The sequence below is a fragment of the Puma concolor genome, chromosome B1, assembly GCF_028749965.1.
Source record: "Puma concolor isolate L17-30 chromosome B1, mPumCon1.1.hap2, whole genome shotgun sequence".
In the NCBI taxonomy this organism is placed as follows: Eukaryota; Metazoa; Chordata; class Mammalia; order Carnivora; family Felidae; genus Puma; species Puma concolor.
In genome coordinates, this window is record NC_141670.1 from 40,495,971 (window position 1) to 40,509,368 (window position 13,398).

Consider the following 13,398-nt stretch of genomic DNA (forward strand, 5'->3'; position numbering starts at 1 on the left):
TATCCCAAGCCCTTTGTGCATAAAACAAGTGTTCAGTAAATATTTGTGGGGATCAACTAATGAGTAAAGAATTTCAGTGAACTCTTAAAATAGACTTCAGTTCACAAGCACTTATCACATTCTGATACTTCCTGCACAGCAAACCATGGAGGAAATTACTGCCTTTGAGGGTAAGAGGCCATGAGGGCCTGATCAAGAACAGTAAGAGAGACGGAAAGGGATGGATTTAATAACTATTTACTTATTCTATATTATCCTCGTCATCAAACGGATGTAGAGGGTGAGAAAACTAAGGTTCCGGTTTAAGCAACTGAATAGATAATTCAGACAATAATCCGAAGGCAGAAAAATTTACATAAGAAATAGAAGACTTGGTAGATCATAGCATTTTATTGAATTCAAGCAGCAGGGTGTTGAGTGAGAGGAAGACAGAGGATGGAACCCTGGGGAAGCAACAAGATTTGGCGGGGGTGGGGGGAGGGAGAAAAAAGTTTAATAGAGCACTGGAATTTGTCAACATCCCGCTATCCGGATTTCCAGACTCTGATCTGCATAGAGAGGAAGGGCACGCAACAGGAGGCAAATGGTGTGAAAATAGCTTGCACCAGTTCTAGAGTTCCAACACAGCAGCACCTGGAGATCATTACAGCAATGAAAGCCTTAAGAAGTGAGAATGAATGTTTTCTCTCATTGTTAAAATTCTGGCAGCTGAGTTCTCACAAAGCCTGTGATACCTGAACGACAGGTAATGGGATGAAGACTAGCGATGTGGGAAAGGGATCCAACAAAGTTTCACAAATCATATACCATCTGTGGCTGCCCTTTTAAAGAAATGGGAAGAATTACCCAACGACCTCAGTTTTACATCTGTCCTCCTTTAGGCCACCAGATCCAAAGACCGTACTGTTCCTCACCCTAAACCGTCCCAGAAAATATTACACAAGAAAACCCAACACGTTGCAAAACCTGGTCCTACAATCACGCTGCTCTCCCCTCCCCACCCCTCCGCACGCATGTCTCCCTTCGCCCAAGCACCTCCTTTCTCCTTTCCGGAAGCTAGGAGGCCCCACCCACATCCGCAACGCCGGGCTTTAGCCAATGGCCTGCTTCCCAAGGAACGTTACCTCTGACCTCGGGGCTAATCAGAGACAGTGGGACAAACTCCTCGCGAGAGGTGAGGTTGAAGCTGCCTCCGCCATCTTGGAGATGGGAGACGGGCGATGGCTGTGGTTCTTCTGCTAATGCAAACAACAAAACGGGCACATTAGTCAACCCGAAAGAGGTTATCATCACTGTATCTGGTGACCAAAGCTACACAAGAAGCGAGGGTGTCAAAGCCCAGCGCGGCGACACTGATAGCTTCTCTTGCCTGCTGGAGAGGCAGAAGTGAAGTGACTGAAAACCGGAAGGATGGTGCAGTCCTGTTCCGCCTACGGCTGCAAGAACCGATATGATAAGGATAAGCCCGTTTCTTTCCACAAGTAAGTACCCTGCGCCTCTCGCGGGGCTGGCCCCAGCTGGGGCTGGGGGCGCGCGGCCGGTTGGGCTCGGGGGCGGAGCCAGGCGCGTGTCCGCGCGAGATTAATAAGGGGGGCGGGACAGGGGCGGGGCACGACCGGATCTTCCTCACAGTCCGTCCCGGCCGCGAGCGGTGGGTGTGCCCGCCTCTGGTAGAAGTTCATGCAATGTCGCCCTGGGCTGCGCGTTCTCGGCGCAGGTCGCCGTGGCGACCGTTTCTCGCGCTCGAGGGTTGGAACCCTTGCGTGAGGTTAGCCCGCGTCCTGCGGTTGGAGTGTTCGGGACCTCGGAGCTATGTCTCACGGCCCAGCGCAGGTCGTGAGGTCCTCCAAGCCGAGAGGCATCTGGATTTCACTCCTGGGGTAATAGAGAAACCAGGTGGTAATAACGCCTTAGAAGTAAATTTGAAATAGAAACAAAAACCTTTAAAATCCCGAAGTCACTCTTTTTCGTTCTTGCTGTGGATGGGAGGCCGGCATCACAGAAATTAAGGATTGATTTTGGCCAGAATTTCAGGGAGGATGTCTTCACCCAGTTTCTAGGAACTAACTTTTAAGGACCCCTAAGTTTTAGAGAAAGCTTCTGGTACTACCAGGATGAATACTTAATGTTTTCAGCGGACAATAACGATAACTTGGACAATAATAACACAGGTCATAATGAAGTGTCATAATAAAGGTCAATATGAGTTCTTATGGGCACCTATAGGAAGCCCTTAGAAAAGAACCTGCCCCACAACTTTCAGGGCTGTTTTATCCAAAAAGCGCTACAGTTAGAGGCCTAGAGGGGAAAATGTTCTTTTGAAAATACGAAAACTGCAAAATGGAAAGACTTACTGATAATCAGATGTCTGCAAAATGTGACACGATGGTATTTTTATTCAGCCAAATACAAATTTTATTACATTTACGTTATTTTGTTTTGCGAAAATTCCCCACCCTGAATAGATGGTAGCTAAGAAACTAGAACCAGTGGTCAATTATAGGAATTATTCATAGGTAAATAATTACAAAAGCAAAATTAAGTATTCCTTCAATTTTTGGTGGGATTCGTTTTGTGTTTAACAGAGCGTAGATGCATTTTTATGTTTCATATGAGAGGGACCCTATAGAAATGAGTGCTTTGCAGCATAGAAAGATCTTGAGTGTTGATGTACCACCACCACCAACACCCCTGGCCCCCCACCTCCAGGAGGAGCTAGAACACTAACACTTGCAAGATTTACTTCAGGATTTCCTGGTATTACTTAATTGATTTATTGGAATTTCTGAAAGCTGATGAATTGACTTCCAATTCTTTGAAAGTGTTGGAATAAGTCAGAAGATGGTGACATGGTTACATACAGTTTGCTCCCCACAACCACATTTCTAATTTATGCCAAACACTGCAAGGTGCTGGGGTTACAAGGCTAAGTAAGACAAAGTCCTCTTAATATGCAAGGAATCTAAAATCTAAAGAAATCTAAAAATATGGAAAACCTTTCATTGGTACTGGAAACTAAGGATGGCATTCACACATCAGAAATAGTTTCTTCCGGCTGTCAAACAATTGATTGAATCAGAAGAAGGGCTGATCTGCCTCCCATTCTTACCTATAAAGAACGGTTTTTTGAGAGTAGATGGGAATACCTTGACAGAATCTCATAAACAGCCTGAGCATTGTAGTCCTTGAGACAGGAGGCCCAAGGTGCTGAATTGTACCAGTAATTGCTAACATAGTTTGTATTTCTGTAGGCCATTTCCAGCAGGATCTTCTAGGAGTACTTATTTTCCCAGTTTCTACACAGTGGCCCAGTGGCAGCAACTATGCTGGGCGAAGAGAAAAACTGTCCCAGGATTGGTTAGGTCTTCAGAATATAGCAGAGTCAGGCTGTAGCATACGTTACATGGAAGAGAAACTGGAACATATAGTTGAAACATCTTTTGGCTTCTTTCCAGTCTCCCCAGTTCACTAAATACTTGACTTGGAAAAGTAAAATCACAATAAATTTAAACTCTTCTTAACCCTCCTTATTTGGGCCTAAGAGACATATTCCAGTTGAGTTCAAGGTAAATTCAGATAAATAATATTCGTATGCTGGAATTAAAAACAAATTGGAAGACTAAAATAAATACAAATTTTAAAAATTAAAAAATAAAGACTTCCCAAACCTGGGGAGAAACTTGGATATCCAAGTTCATGACACTAATAGACCACCCCATTTCAGTTCCAGTCTTCTCCAAACGCATACATACATACATACATACATACATACATACATAAAATCTTGTATTTATCATTATGATTTGACTATGATTTGATTAATTCATTATGTCAGACTGATCCTAAGAGAACTAAAACCTTTTTTGCAGTATGTAGATATAAACATGCAATTTTATTTTTATTGGTTAAAAAAAATTAATAACAAATTCACCCCATAGTATGTATTTTACTTGAAACTCTTAGTGTCTTTGACATAAAAAGTTAAACATTAATAAATGAGAGAGGAGCTACATGATTTATCTTTGTGTATTTAGATGTGTGTGTAATATCTGTATCAATTAGTGAAAGTCATTTACTGTAACGGAGAGAGACAAGCAATATTACTACATATTTCTCTTGACCCCCGACCTCCCATCATCTCCTCCTCCCATTGCATGGCTAACTTTTAATATGCATCTTTTTACATTTTGTAAATTTTTATCAGCCTATCTTGTTCAAATTGTATACATCATTGTATCTGACATTCTCGTAACTACTCTGTGATCAAAAGATTCCTATAAAAAATACTGCTTTTTGGGGGCGCCTGGGTGGCTCAGTTGATTAAACGTGTGGCTTTGGCTCAGGGCATGATCTCTCATGTCACGAGTTTGAGCCCTGCGTCTGCGCCCTGCGTCGGACTCTGTGCTGACAGCTCAGAGCCTGGAGCATGCTTCAGATTCTGTGTCTGCCTCTCTGTCTCTCTGTCCCTTCCCAACTCATGCTCTCTCTCTCTCTCTCTGTCAAAAACAAATAAAAACATTTTTAAAAATTCTTTTTAAAGCAGTATTTCTTTTTGTTTTTAATTTTTTAAAATGCTTATTTATTTTTGAGAGAGAGAGAGATAGAATGCGAGCAGGGAAGGGGCAGAGAGAGAGGAAGACAGAATCTGAGGCAGGCTCCAGGCTCTGAGCTGTCAGCAAAGAGCCCGACACTGGGCTCGAACTCCCTAACCCTAAGATCATGACCTGAGCCAAAGTCAGGTGCTTAACCCACTGAGCCACCCAGGCACCCCTAACAAATACTGCTTTTAAAAAAAACAAAAATTCCATGTTGGGAGGGGTGGTTTACATCCCACATTAGTGGATGGTCACTTTATTTATAGGATCTTTAAAACAAGTACATTCTTAACTAAAGTGAATAAAAGCACAACTAAAAACTGTCAAAAAAAAAAAGAAAAGAAAAGATAGCAGAGCTAGTGTTTTAATCAAATACCCCTTAGTTTGTTAATGCCAATGTAAGATAGTTTTTTTCTAAGCAGGAAAGTCGAGATGTGCCTTTTTTTTCTTTTAAAATAAAGTCAGAGAACTGAATTATCTCTTCTTCTTAGGTTTCCTCTTACAAGACCCAGTCTTTGTAAAAAATGGGAGGCAGCTGTCAGAAGAAAAAACTTTAAACCCACCAAGTATAGCAGTATTTGTTCAGAACACTTTACTCCAGACTGCTTTAAGAGGGAGTGCAACAACAAGTTGCTGAAAGAGAATGCAGTGCCCACGATATTTCTCTGTACTGAGCCACATGACAAGGTAATATGTGTTTTAAAATACTGGGTTTTCTATTTATAAAATTAATTTGTTTTTATTGTGGAAAATTCAGATGAGTGTTAAGAAAATAAATGTTACCTGGAAGCCATCACTTGTACATAACCACTGTTAACAACGATATACTATTTAAAAATACAAAATGCAGTTTATTAAAAGTTAAACATCCTCACACTAAGAAAGTCAATTTAGTTTTGTAACTTACTTGAAGATCACTTTCTACCCCTACATATATGTTAATAAGTTTTGGGTTTCCTTTATCAGTGACAGTTCAGTTTCAAAGTTTTTCCCCCTCAGTTTTAAGTGCTTAGTATTTTATTAAATCTCACCAGTCATTCTTTCTCTTTCTTGGATCCCATTTCTACTCCAGGTGGAAAAGTGTAATTATTAGAACTTAAATTTTTTTCTTATTTTAGAATATTTCCATATCAAGGATTTACAAAAATCTAATATTCTTTTGTTTTTAATCCAAGTGTAGTTGACACATGATGATGTTACATTAGCTTCAAATGTAAGCATACTAAATAGACTGATCTATATATTATGCTACACTCACCATAAGTGTAACTACCATCGGTCACCATACAAGGCTATTAAAATACCACTGACCATTGTCCCTATGCTGTACCTTTCATACTTGCGACTTGTTCATTCCATAACTGGAAGCCTGTATCTCCCCACTCCCCTCTACCCTTTTGCCCATCCCCCCTATCCCCTCTGCTCAGGCAACCATCACTTTGTTCTCTGTATTTATGGATCTGTTTCTGCTTTTTTGTTTGTTTTTTTTCATTTGTTTTTTAGATTTCACATATAAGTGGAATCACATGGTATTTATCTTTATCTGAATTGTTTCACTTAGCATAATACCCTCTAGGTCCATGCATGTTGTCACAAAATGGCAAGATCTCATTCTTTTTTACAGTGAGTAATATTGTATTGTGCATATGTGTGTGTGGGTGTACATATATATGTATGTATAGATATATATGTAAACACACAAAACATTTTCTGTATCCATTCATCTATTAATGGACATTTGGGTTGCTTTCATATCTGGGCTATTGTAAAAAAAATATGTTTATGCAGTAAACATAGGGGTGCATATATCTTTTCAAATTAGTGTTTTCATTTTCTTTGGGTAAATACCCAGTAGTGGAATTATTTGATCATATGGTAATTCTATTTTTAAGTTTTTGAGAAAATGCCATGCTGTTTTCCACAGTTGCTGCATCCGTTTGCATTCTCACCAACAGTACATAAGGGTTCCCTTTTCTCCACACTTGTTATTTCTTGTCTTTTGATAATAGTCACTCTGGCAGATATAGTGATAACTCATTATGGTTTTGATTTTCATTTCCCCTATGATTAGTGATGTTGAGCATCTTTCCATGTGTCTGTTGGCCATCTGTATGTCTTTGGAAAATGTCTATTCATGTCCTCTGCCCATTTTTTAATTGGATTGTTTGTTTGGTGTTGTATAAGGTTTTTTTTTTTAATTCTTTTTTCTTTTTTTTTTTTAAGTTTATTTATTTATTTTGAGAGAGAAAAAGGGAGAGCACATGAGTGGGGAAAGGGCAGAAAGAGAATCCCAAGCAGGCTCCATACTGTCAGTGCAGAGCCTGACAGGCTCGATCCCACTGTGAGATCATGACCTAAGCCAAAATCAAGAGTCAGACGCTTAACCAACTGAACCACTTAGATGCGCCTTGTATAAGTTCTTTATATATTTTGATTATTAGCTCCTTATCAGATATATCATTTGCAGATATCTTTTCATATTCAGTAGGTTGCATTTTAATTTTGTTGGTGATTTCCTTCACTGTGCAGAAGCTTTTGGTTTAATTCCAATTGTTTGTTTTGCTTTTGTTTCCCTTGCCTGAGGAGACATATCTAGAAAAATGTTGCTGGGGCACCTAGGTGGTTAAATGTCTGACTTCGGCTCAGGTCATGATCTCACTGGTTGGTGAGTTCAAGCCCTGCGGCAGGCTCTGTGCTGGCAGCTCAGAGCCTGGATCCTGCTTCAGATTCTGTGTCCCCCCGTCTCTCTGTCCCTCCCCCGCTCTCTCTGTCTCTCTCTCTCTCTCAAAAATAAATAAACATAAAAATTAAAAAAAAAAAAGAAAGATGTTGCTAAGGCTGATGTGAAAGAAACTACTGCCTATGTTTTCTTCTAGGATTTTTATAGTTTAAGGTCTCACACTTAGGTCTTTAATCCATTTTGAATTTAGTTTTGTGTATGGCATAAGAAAATGGTCTAGTTTCATTTTTTTTTCATGTAACTGTGCAATTTCTCCAGCACCATTTATTGAAAGTCTGTCTTTTCCCCGTTATATAGTCTTACTCTCTTTGTTGTAGATTAATTGACCATGTAATCATGGGTTTATTTCTGGGCTTTCTGTTCTGTTCCATTGATCAATGTGTCTGTTTTTGTGCCAGTACTGTACTGTTTTGATTACTACAGCTTTGTAGTATATCTTGAACACTGGGATTGTGATACCTCCTGCTTTGTTCTTTCTTAGGCATGCTTTGTTATTCAGGGTCTTTAGTGGTTCCATACAAATTCTAAGATTATTTGTTCTAGTTCTGTGAAAAATGCTCTCAGTATTTTCATAGGGATTGCATTGAGTCTGTAGATTGCTTTGGGTAGTATAAACATTGTAACAATGTTACTTCATCCAATCCATGAGAATGGTATATCTTCCCATTTATTTGCATCATCTTCAATTTGTTATATCAGTGTTTTATAGTTTTCAGAGTACAGGTCTTTCACCCTCTTGGTTAAATTCATTCCTAGATATTTAATTCTTTTTGGTGTAATTATAAATGGAATTGTTGTCTTAATTTCTCTTTCTGCTACTTCATTATTAGTGTATAGAAACGACTGATTTCATATATTAATTTTGTATTCTGCAACTTTACTGGATTCATTTATTATTCCTAGTAGTATTCTGTTGGAGTTTTTAGGGTTTCCTGTATGTATTATCATGCCATCTGCAAATAGTGACAATTTTACTTCTTTCTAATCAGTTTAGATGCCTTTTGTTTTTCTTGCTTGATTGCAATGGCAAGCACTTCCAGTACTATGTTGAATGAAAGTAGCAAGAGTGGACATCTTGTCTTGTTTCTGATCTTGGAGGAAAAGCTCTCAGTTTTTCACCACTGAGTGTGATAGCAACTGTATGTTTTTCATATATGGCCTTTATTATTTTGAAGTATGTTCCCTCTTTTTTTTTTTTAAATTAACTTATTTATTTTGCGAGAGACAGAGTGAGTAGGGGAGGGGCAGAGAGAGGGAGAGAGAGACTCAAGCAGGTTCCACACTGTCAGCCTGGAGCCCAATGTGGGACTCAAACTCATGAACTGTGAGATCATGACCTGAGATGAAACAAAGAGTCGGATGCTTAACCAGCTGACCCACCCAGTTGCCCTGAGGTATGTTCCCTCCAAAGCAACTTTATTGAGACTTTTTATCATGAATGGATATTGAATTCTGTCCAGTGCTGTTTTTGCATTTATGGAGATGATCATATGATTTTATTTTATTTTATTTTAGAGAGGGAGAGCATGAGCAGGGTGACAGGGACAGAGGGAGAGAGAGAGAGAGAGAGAGAGAGAGAGAGAGAGAGAGAGAGAGAATAAATCTTAAGCAGGCTCCACGCTCAGCACAGAGCCGGATGCGGGGCTTGATCCCTTGACCCTGGGATCATGACCTGAGCTGAAGTCAAGTCACACGCTCAACCAACTGAGCCACACAGGCACCCCTAAATGATCATATGGGTTTATCCTTTATTTTGATGATGTAGTGTTTCACATTGATTTATGACTATTGAACCATCCTTGCATCATAAATTCCACTTGATCTTGGTGAATGATCCTTTTAATGTATATTGAATATTTAATGTATTATCTAATATGCTCATTTTATTGAGGATTTTTGCATCTGTGTTCATCAGGGATATTGTCCCTATAGTTTTCTTTTGTTGTAGTGTCTTTGATTTTGATATCAGGGTAATGCTGGCCTTATAGAATGTATTTGGAAGCTTTTCTTTCTCTTGTATTTTTTGGAATAGTTTGAGGAGAATAGATATTAACTCTTTAAGTATTTGATAGAATTCACCTGTGAAGCCATCTGGTCCTGGACTTTTGTCTTTTGGGAATTTTTTGATTACCTTTTCAATTTTGTCACTAATGATTGGTCTTTTCAGATTTTCTATTTCTTCTGATTTGTTCTTGGAAGGCTGTATGTTTCTGGAAACATATCTATTTCTTCTAGGTTGTCCAGTTTGTAAAAAGTCATTCTTAAATTCCACAGGTGGATTCATTTATTTATTTATGTATGTATTTATTTAATGTTGATTTATTTTTGAGAGAGAAGACAAAGCATGTGTGGGGCAGGGGCAGAGAGACAGAGAGAGACACAGAGTCCGAAGCAGGCTCCAGGCTCCCAGCTGCCAGCACAGAGCTCGTTGCAGGGCTCAAACCCACGAACCATAAGATCATGACCTGAGCTGAATTCGGACGCTTAACCAACTGAGCCACCCAGGCATCCTGGGTAGATTGTTTTAAACTGTTATTTGTAGTTACTAAACTTGAACATACTCTTCATTATCGTTGTAGAAGGAAGATCTTCTGGAGCCACAAGAACAGCTTCCCCCGCCTCCTTTAACACCTCCCATTTCCCAGGTTGATGCTGCTATTGGATTACTAATGCCTCCCCTTCAGACCCCTGATAATCTCTCAGTTTTCTGTGACCACAACTATACTGTGGAGGATACAATGCACCAGAGAAAAAGGATTCATCAGCTAGAACAACAAGTTGAAAAACTCCGAAAGAAGCTTAAGACCGCACAGCAGCGATGCAGAAGACAAGAACGACAACTTGAAAAATTAAAGGAGGTTGTTCACTTCCAGAAGGAGAAGGACGACATATCAGAGAGAGGTTATGTGATTCTACCAAATGACTACTTTGAAATAGTTGAAGTGCCAGCATAAAAAAATGATATTTGTATTGGTTTTTAATGGGGCAAAACCACATACCTTCTTCTAGCCTATAAAGGAGTTTAATTTGAAAAAATAACACTTGATTACTTGTATAAAAACAATTCAGAATATTTTTTTAAAAAATAAATTAGATATATACTGTAAAATTGTAAATTTTTTGTTTGTAATTTCAGGGTTTTTACATTTTAACAAAATATCTTAAAAGTTATAATCTAACCTCAGAACTCCAATGTAAGTTGGTTTCAAATTGAGGAGTTTTGTTTTTTGAGTATTTATAGAAATGCAAAAATTGAAAGTAAAGTGAATGAGAACAGTACAGCAAGGATGATTTAAGTTTAAAATGTAAAATTAATGCAGTTTATTAAAAGAATTTAGTTACATTATAAATCAGAAGTATAAGTCAGATCACGGGACATAACTTCTCAGAATATATATATTCTTATTCACATATTCTTATTTGTAAAGTCAGAAGATTTGTTTATCTTTCTTAATCACTTGTCAAAGATAAATTGACAAGTCAATACTTAAAAAAATTGCTTGTCTTCAGAGCATAAAATGAAGAATCATTCTATACCTAATCAATATTGTTACATAACTTTATAAAGGATGAATTTTTTAAAAAGTGGGTCCATCTTTTTTTTCCCCACTGTCTAGCATTATTAAATTAGAAGTGTATTTCCAGTGGAAGAGACATTCTTCATTAAATAAAGTAAGCATTGTTGTTAATAAAGTAATAAAAACGGGGGCCTGATCCATAGTATGCCTTTTTCTTTCACTACCCCCAAGCTAAGGAGCATCTAGTTTCCAACTGTAGTTATATCCGTATCCAAATCTCTAATAAATGTGTTGTGTCAGTAGAGTTTGATTTGTACCATAATAGGACTAATTGATTTTGGTCAAGTTTTCACATAAAAAAGGATTTCTTCACTTTTAACACAAGTTAGAAATTATATCCCATTTACTTAAATGAGTGATTTGTATTCCAGAGGAACTTAATGTGTAGTGTTTATTTTACTGAATGTTGAGATTTAAACACTGAAGTTTCTGTTCAAACTATGAGTTGTGTTCTGACTTTGTGAGAAGTTTTAGTTATATATTTGAAATGAAAATATGTTCTGATTAAACAAATACTGCCTTAGGAATTATCTACTTAGATTTACAATAACTGTTCCAATTATAATTATTTTATATTTAAAAGTATACTGAGATAGTTGAAGAATAACAGGCCTTTTTAAGGCAGTATTAAAAATCTGAAACAATGACATTCAGAAGTGTCTTTTGTAGATGTGGATTCCAATGTAATTTACTACTGTCCTGCCAGTGGATAATACCGTGATTTTTTATGAACCAGTATTTCAAAAATAGAAAATTATGATCAAAAGATTACTTGACCTTATGTTGTCTGATAACATTTAGAACTAGCTCTAATGAATCAGAAGACTTTCTCTAGTTATTCATGAATCTCATCCCTGGTTTGGAAACCCATGAAATCTCCAAGTAGTTTGTTTTTACATTCCATCTCACTAGCAATTCCTGGAGGATATATGGGTAAACATCTTGCAAAGTATAAATCTATGTAAATTGTCATCTACATAAAAGGAAGTGTGTGTGGGTGTGTATGTGTGTATGTGTGTGTGTGTGTACGTGTGTATTCCCACAGTCAAGAATCCAACACTGAATTGTAAAAGTAGCAATCCTAATTACTTAGCATCTTACCATTATGATTTAACCTGGAGTTACATTCTTTTCCTAACAAACGTAAATCCCTATTTGGAGAGAACTGAGCAAGCAGCATGTATACTAACTGTTTGCATTTCAATAAATTACCATAGTTTAACATAGGGAGTTTGAGGTTACAAGTAGTTATTTCTGAATATGAGATGTAACATTTGGTGAATGCTTTCAAAATTCATTCTGTCTACTGTATTGTTTATTACATTGCCAAGTAAAGGAAAACTGGTCCTTAAAATAGGTCCTGTTCAAGTATAGTCAAACTCAGTCTGAAACAAATGGACAAAGTCTCAATCTGGAACAAATAGGGGGAAGACTCATGTGAACTGCAGCATATTCTGAAAGGTGACATTTAAGCACATACAGTAACATACTAAAATTTCCATCTATGTATAATGACATAATCTGGCGATAATGGTGAGAAGAAATAACTTCTTTAATAGAACTGTTAGGAAAACTATAGACTCATAGAATTTTAGAATTAGAAGGGACTTAGACATGATTAAACACTAGCCTAACCTACAAACCCTACAGAAATCTGTTTGTAAAATATCCGTGATAAGTGGTCATCTATTCTGTTTAAGCAGTTATTCTTATTAGATTCTTTAAAATGGGCTTCTGGATTAGGAAAGAATTAGTTACCACACTTTTTATACTTGTTTATAGTGGAAATACAGACTTCACTTTGAACTGCTGCATAGTTTGAACCATCACATTCCAAGTTAAAGAAGTTTTAAAATTTTATAAAATAATTTAAATGTTTAGTAATTGTATACCTGTTCTGTGAACTAAAAATAATTCTGTTGTTGCAGTAAAGAAACAGCGGTGTTTAAAATTATTAGCAAAACTTTTACTTGGAAGTCCAAGTACGTAAGATTTTTTTTTTTTTTTCCTCTTTTTTAGAAGTGTAATAGTAAGGGTGAAAACAAATGAAAGTCTCATTTGATATGGGGTTTTCTGGTGAAATTAATATTCTCTGGCCATCTTTAATTATTACAAAATTATACACATATACACATACTCAACACCTATGACTTTTATAAAGTCAGTGGTAAGCAACATAAATTAGTAAAAGTCCATATGATCTATAAAAAGAAAATTCCCGTTTATGTTCTAGGATTTTTAAAAGACAGCCATCGATGAATAACAATCACAGCACGCTTACAAATCTGCTTGGCTATTACTCTTCCTGATACTGGCAACCATGTGAATTAGATAACCAATGAATGAAGAGCATTGATGATGTTAACTGGTGTTTCTGGGCATTATGTTTTTATATTGTGCATTAAAATACAATTCTTGTTGTGATCAAAAAGCAAACAATGATTTACAAACAAGCAAAAAAGCAGTTATAATTATTGTACTTAAA

The 13,398-nt window shown here is 37.3% G+C and overlaps 2 protein-coding genes across 6 annotated transcripts; one reads left to right on the forward strand and one right to left on the reverse strand.

The window, feature by feature from the left end:
* Window positions 1–370: 370 nt before the first annotated feature.
* On the reverse strand, window positions 371–2,128 carry LOC112858214 (uncharacterized). Of its 4 annotated transcripts, XR_003223392.2 has the most exons (4): window positions 1,490–2,128; window positions 1,125–1,238; window positions 735–821; window positions 371–633 (listed from the first exon to the last, which is right to left on the reverse strand). XR_003223392.2 is itself a non-coding variant. In XM_086703578.1 (3 exons), the coding sequence occupies exons 1-3, from the start codon at window positions 1,680–1,682 to the stop codon at window positions 611–613; spliced, it is 330 nt and encodes a 109-aa protein (XP_086559704.1). In that variant the 5' UTR covers window positions 1,683–2,128; the 3' UTR covers window positions 371–610. The 4 variants fall into 4 exon arrangements, 2 of the variants coding, with proteins under 2 accessions (XP_086559704.1, XP_086559703.1); XR_015250061.1 differs by lacking the exon at window positions 1,490–2,128 and adding an exon at window positions 1,370–1,489 and having other exon boundaries at window positions 371–821; XM_086703578.1 differs by lacking the exon at window positions 735–821.
* On the forward strand, window positions 1,344–11,562 carry THAP1 (THAP domain containing 1). 2 transcript variants are annotated; one of them, XM_025921584.2, is made up of 3 exons: window positions 1,344–1,481; window positions 5,087–5,282; window positions 9,915–11,562. In XM_025921584.2, the coding sequence occupies exons 1-3, from the start codon at window positions 1,411–1,413 to the stop codon at window positions 10,287–10,289; spliced, it is 642 nt and encodes a 213-aa protein (XP_025777369.1). In that variant the 5' UTR covers window positions 1,344–1,410; the 3' UTR covers window positions 10,290–11,562. The 2 variants fall into 2 exon arrangements, with proteins under 2 accessions (XP_025777369.1, XP_086559701.1); XM_086703575.1 differs by lacking the exon at window positions 1,344–1,481 and adding an exon at window positions 1,652–1,880.
* Window positions 11,563–13,398: the final 1,836 nt, after the last annotated feature.

Excerpts from the sequence above, each read along its gene's own strand:
- LOC112858214 (XM_086703577.1), bottom strand. The coding sequence starts at position 1,682 with ATGAACTTCTACCAGAGGCGGGCACACCCACCGCTCGCGGCCGGGACG. Across the intron at positions 1,239-1,489 it reads AGCCCCGCGAGAGGCGCAGG|CAGAAGAACCACAGCCATCG; the intron begins GTACTTACTTGT and ends TGTTTGCATTAG. Across the intron at positions 822-1,124 it reads GATTAGCCCCGAGGTCAGAG|GGCAGCCACAGATGGTATAT; the intron begins GTAACGTTCCTT and ends TTTCTTTAAAAG.
- THAP1 (XM_025921584.2), top strand. The coding sequence starts at position 1,411 with ATGGTGCAGTCCTGTTCCGCCTACGGCTGCAAGAACCGATATGATAAG. Across the intron at positions 1,482-5,086 it reads AAGCCCGTTTCTTTCCACAA|GTTTCCTCTTACAAGACCCA; the intron begins GTAAGTACCCTG and ends TCTTCTTCTTAG. Across the intron at positions 5,283-9,914 it reads GTACTGAGCCACATGACAAG|AAGGAAGATCTTCTGGAGCC; the intron begins GTAATATGTGTT and ends TTATCGTTGTAG.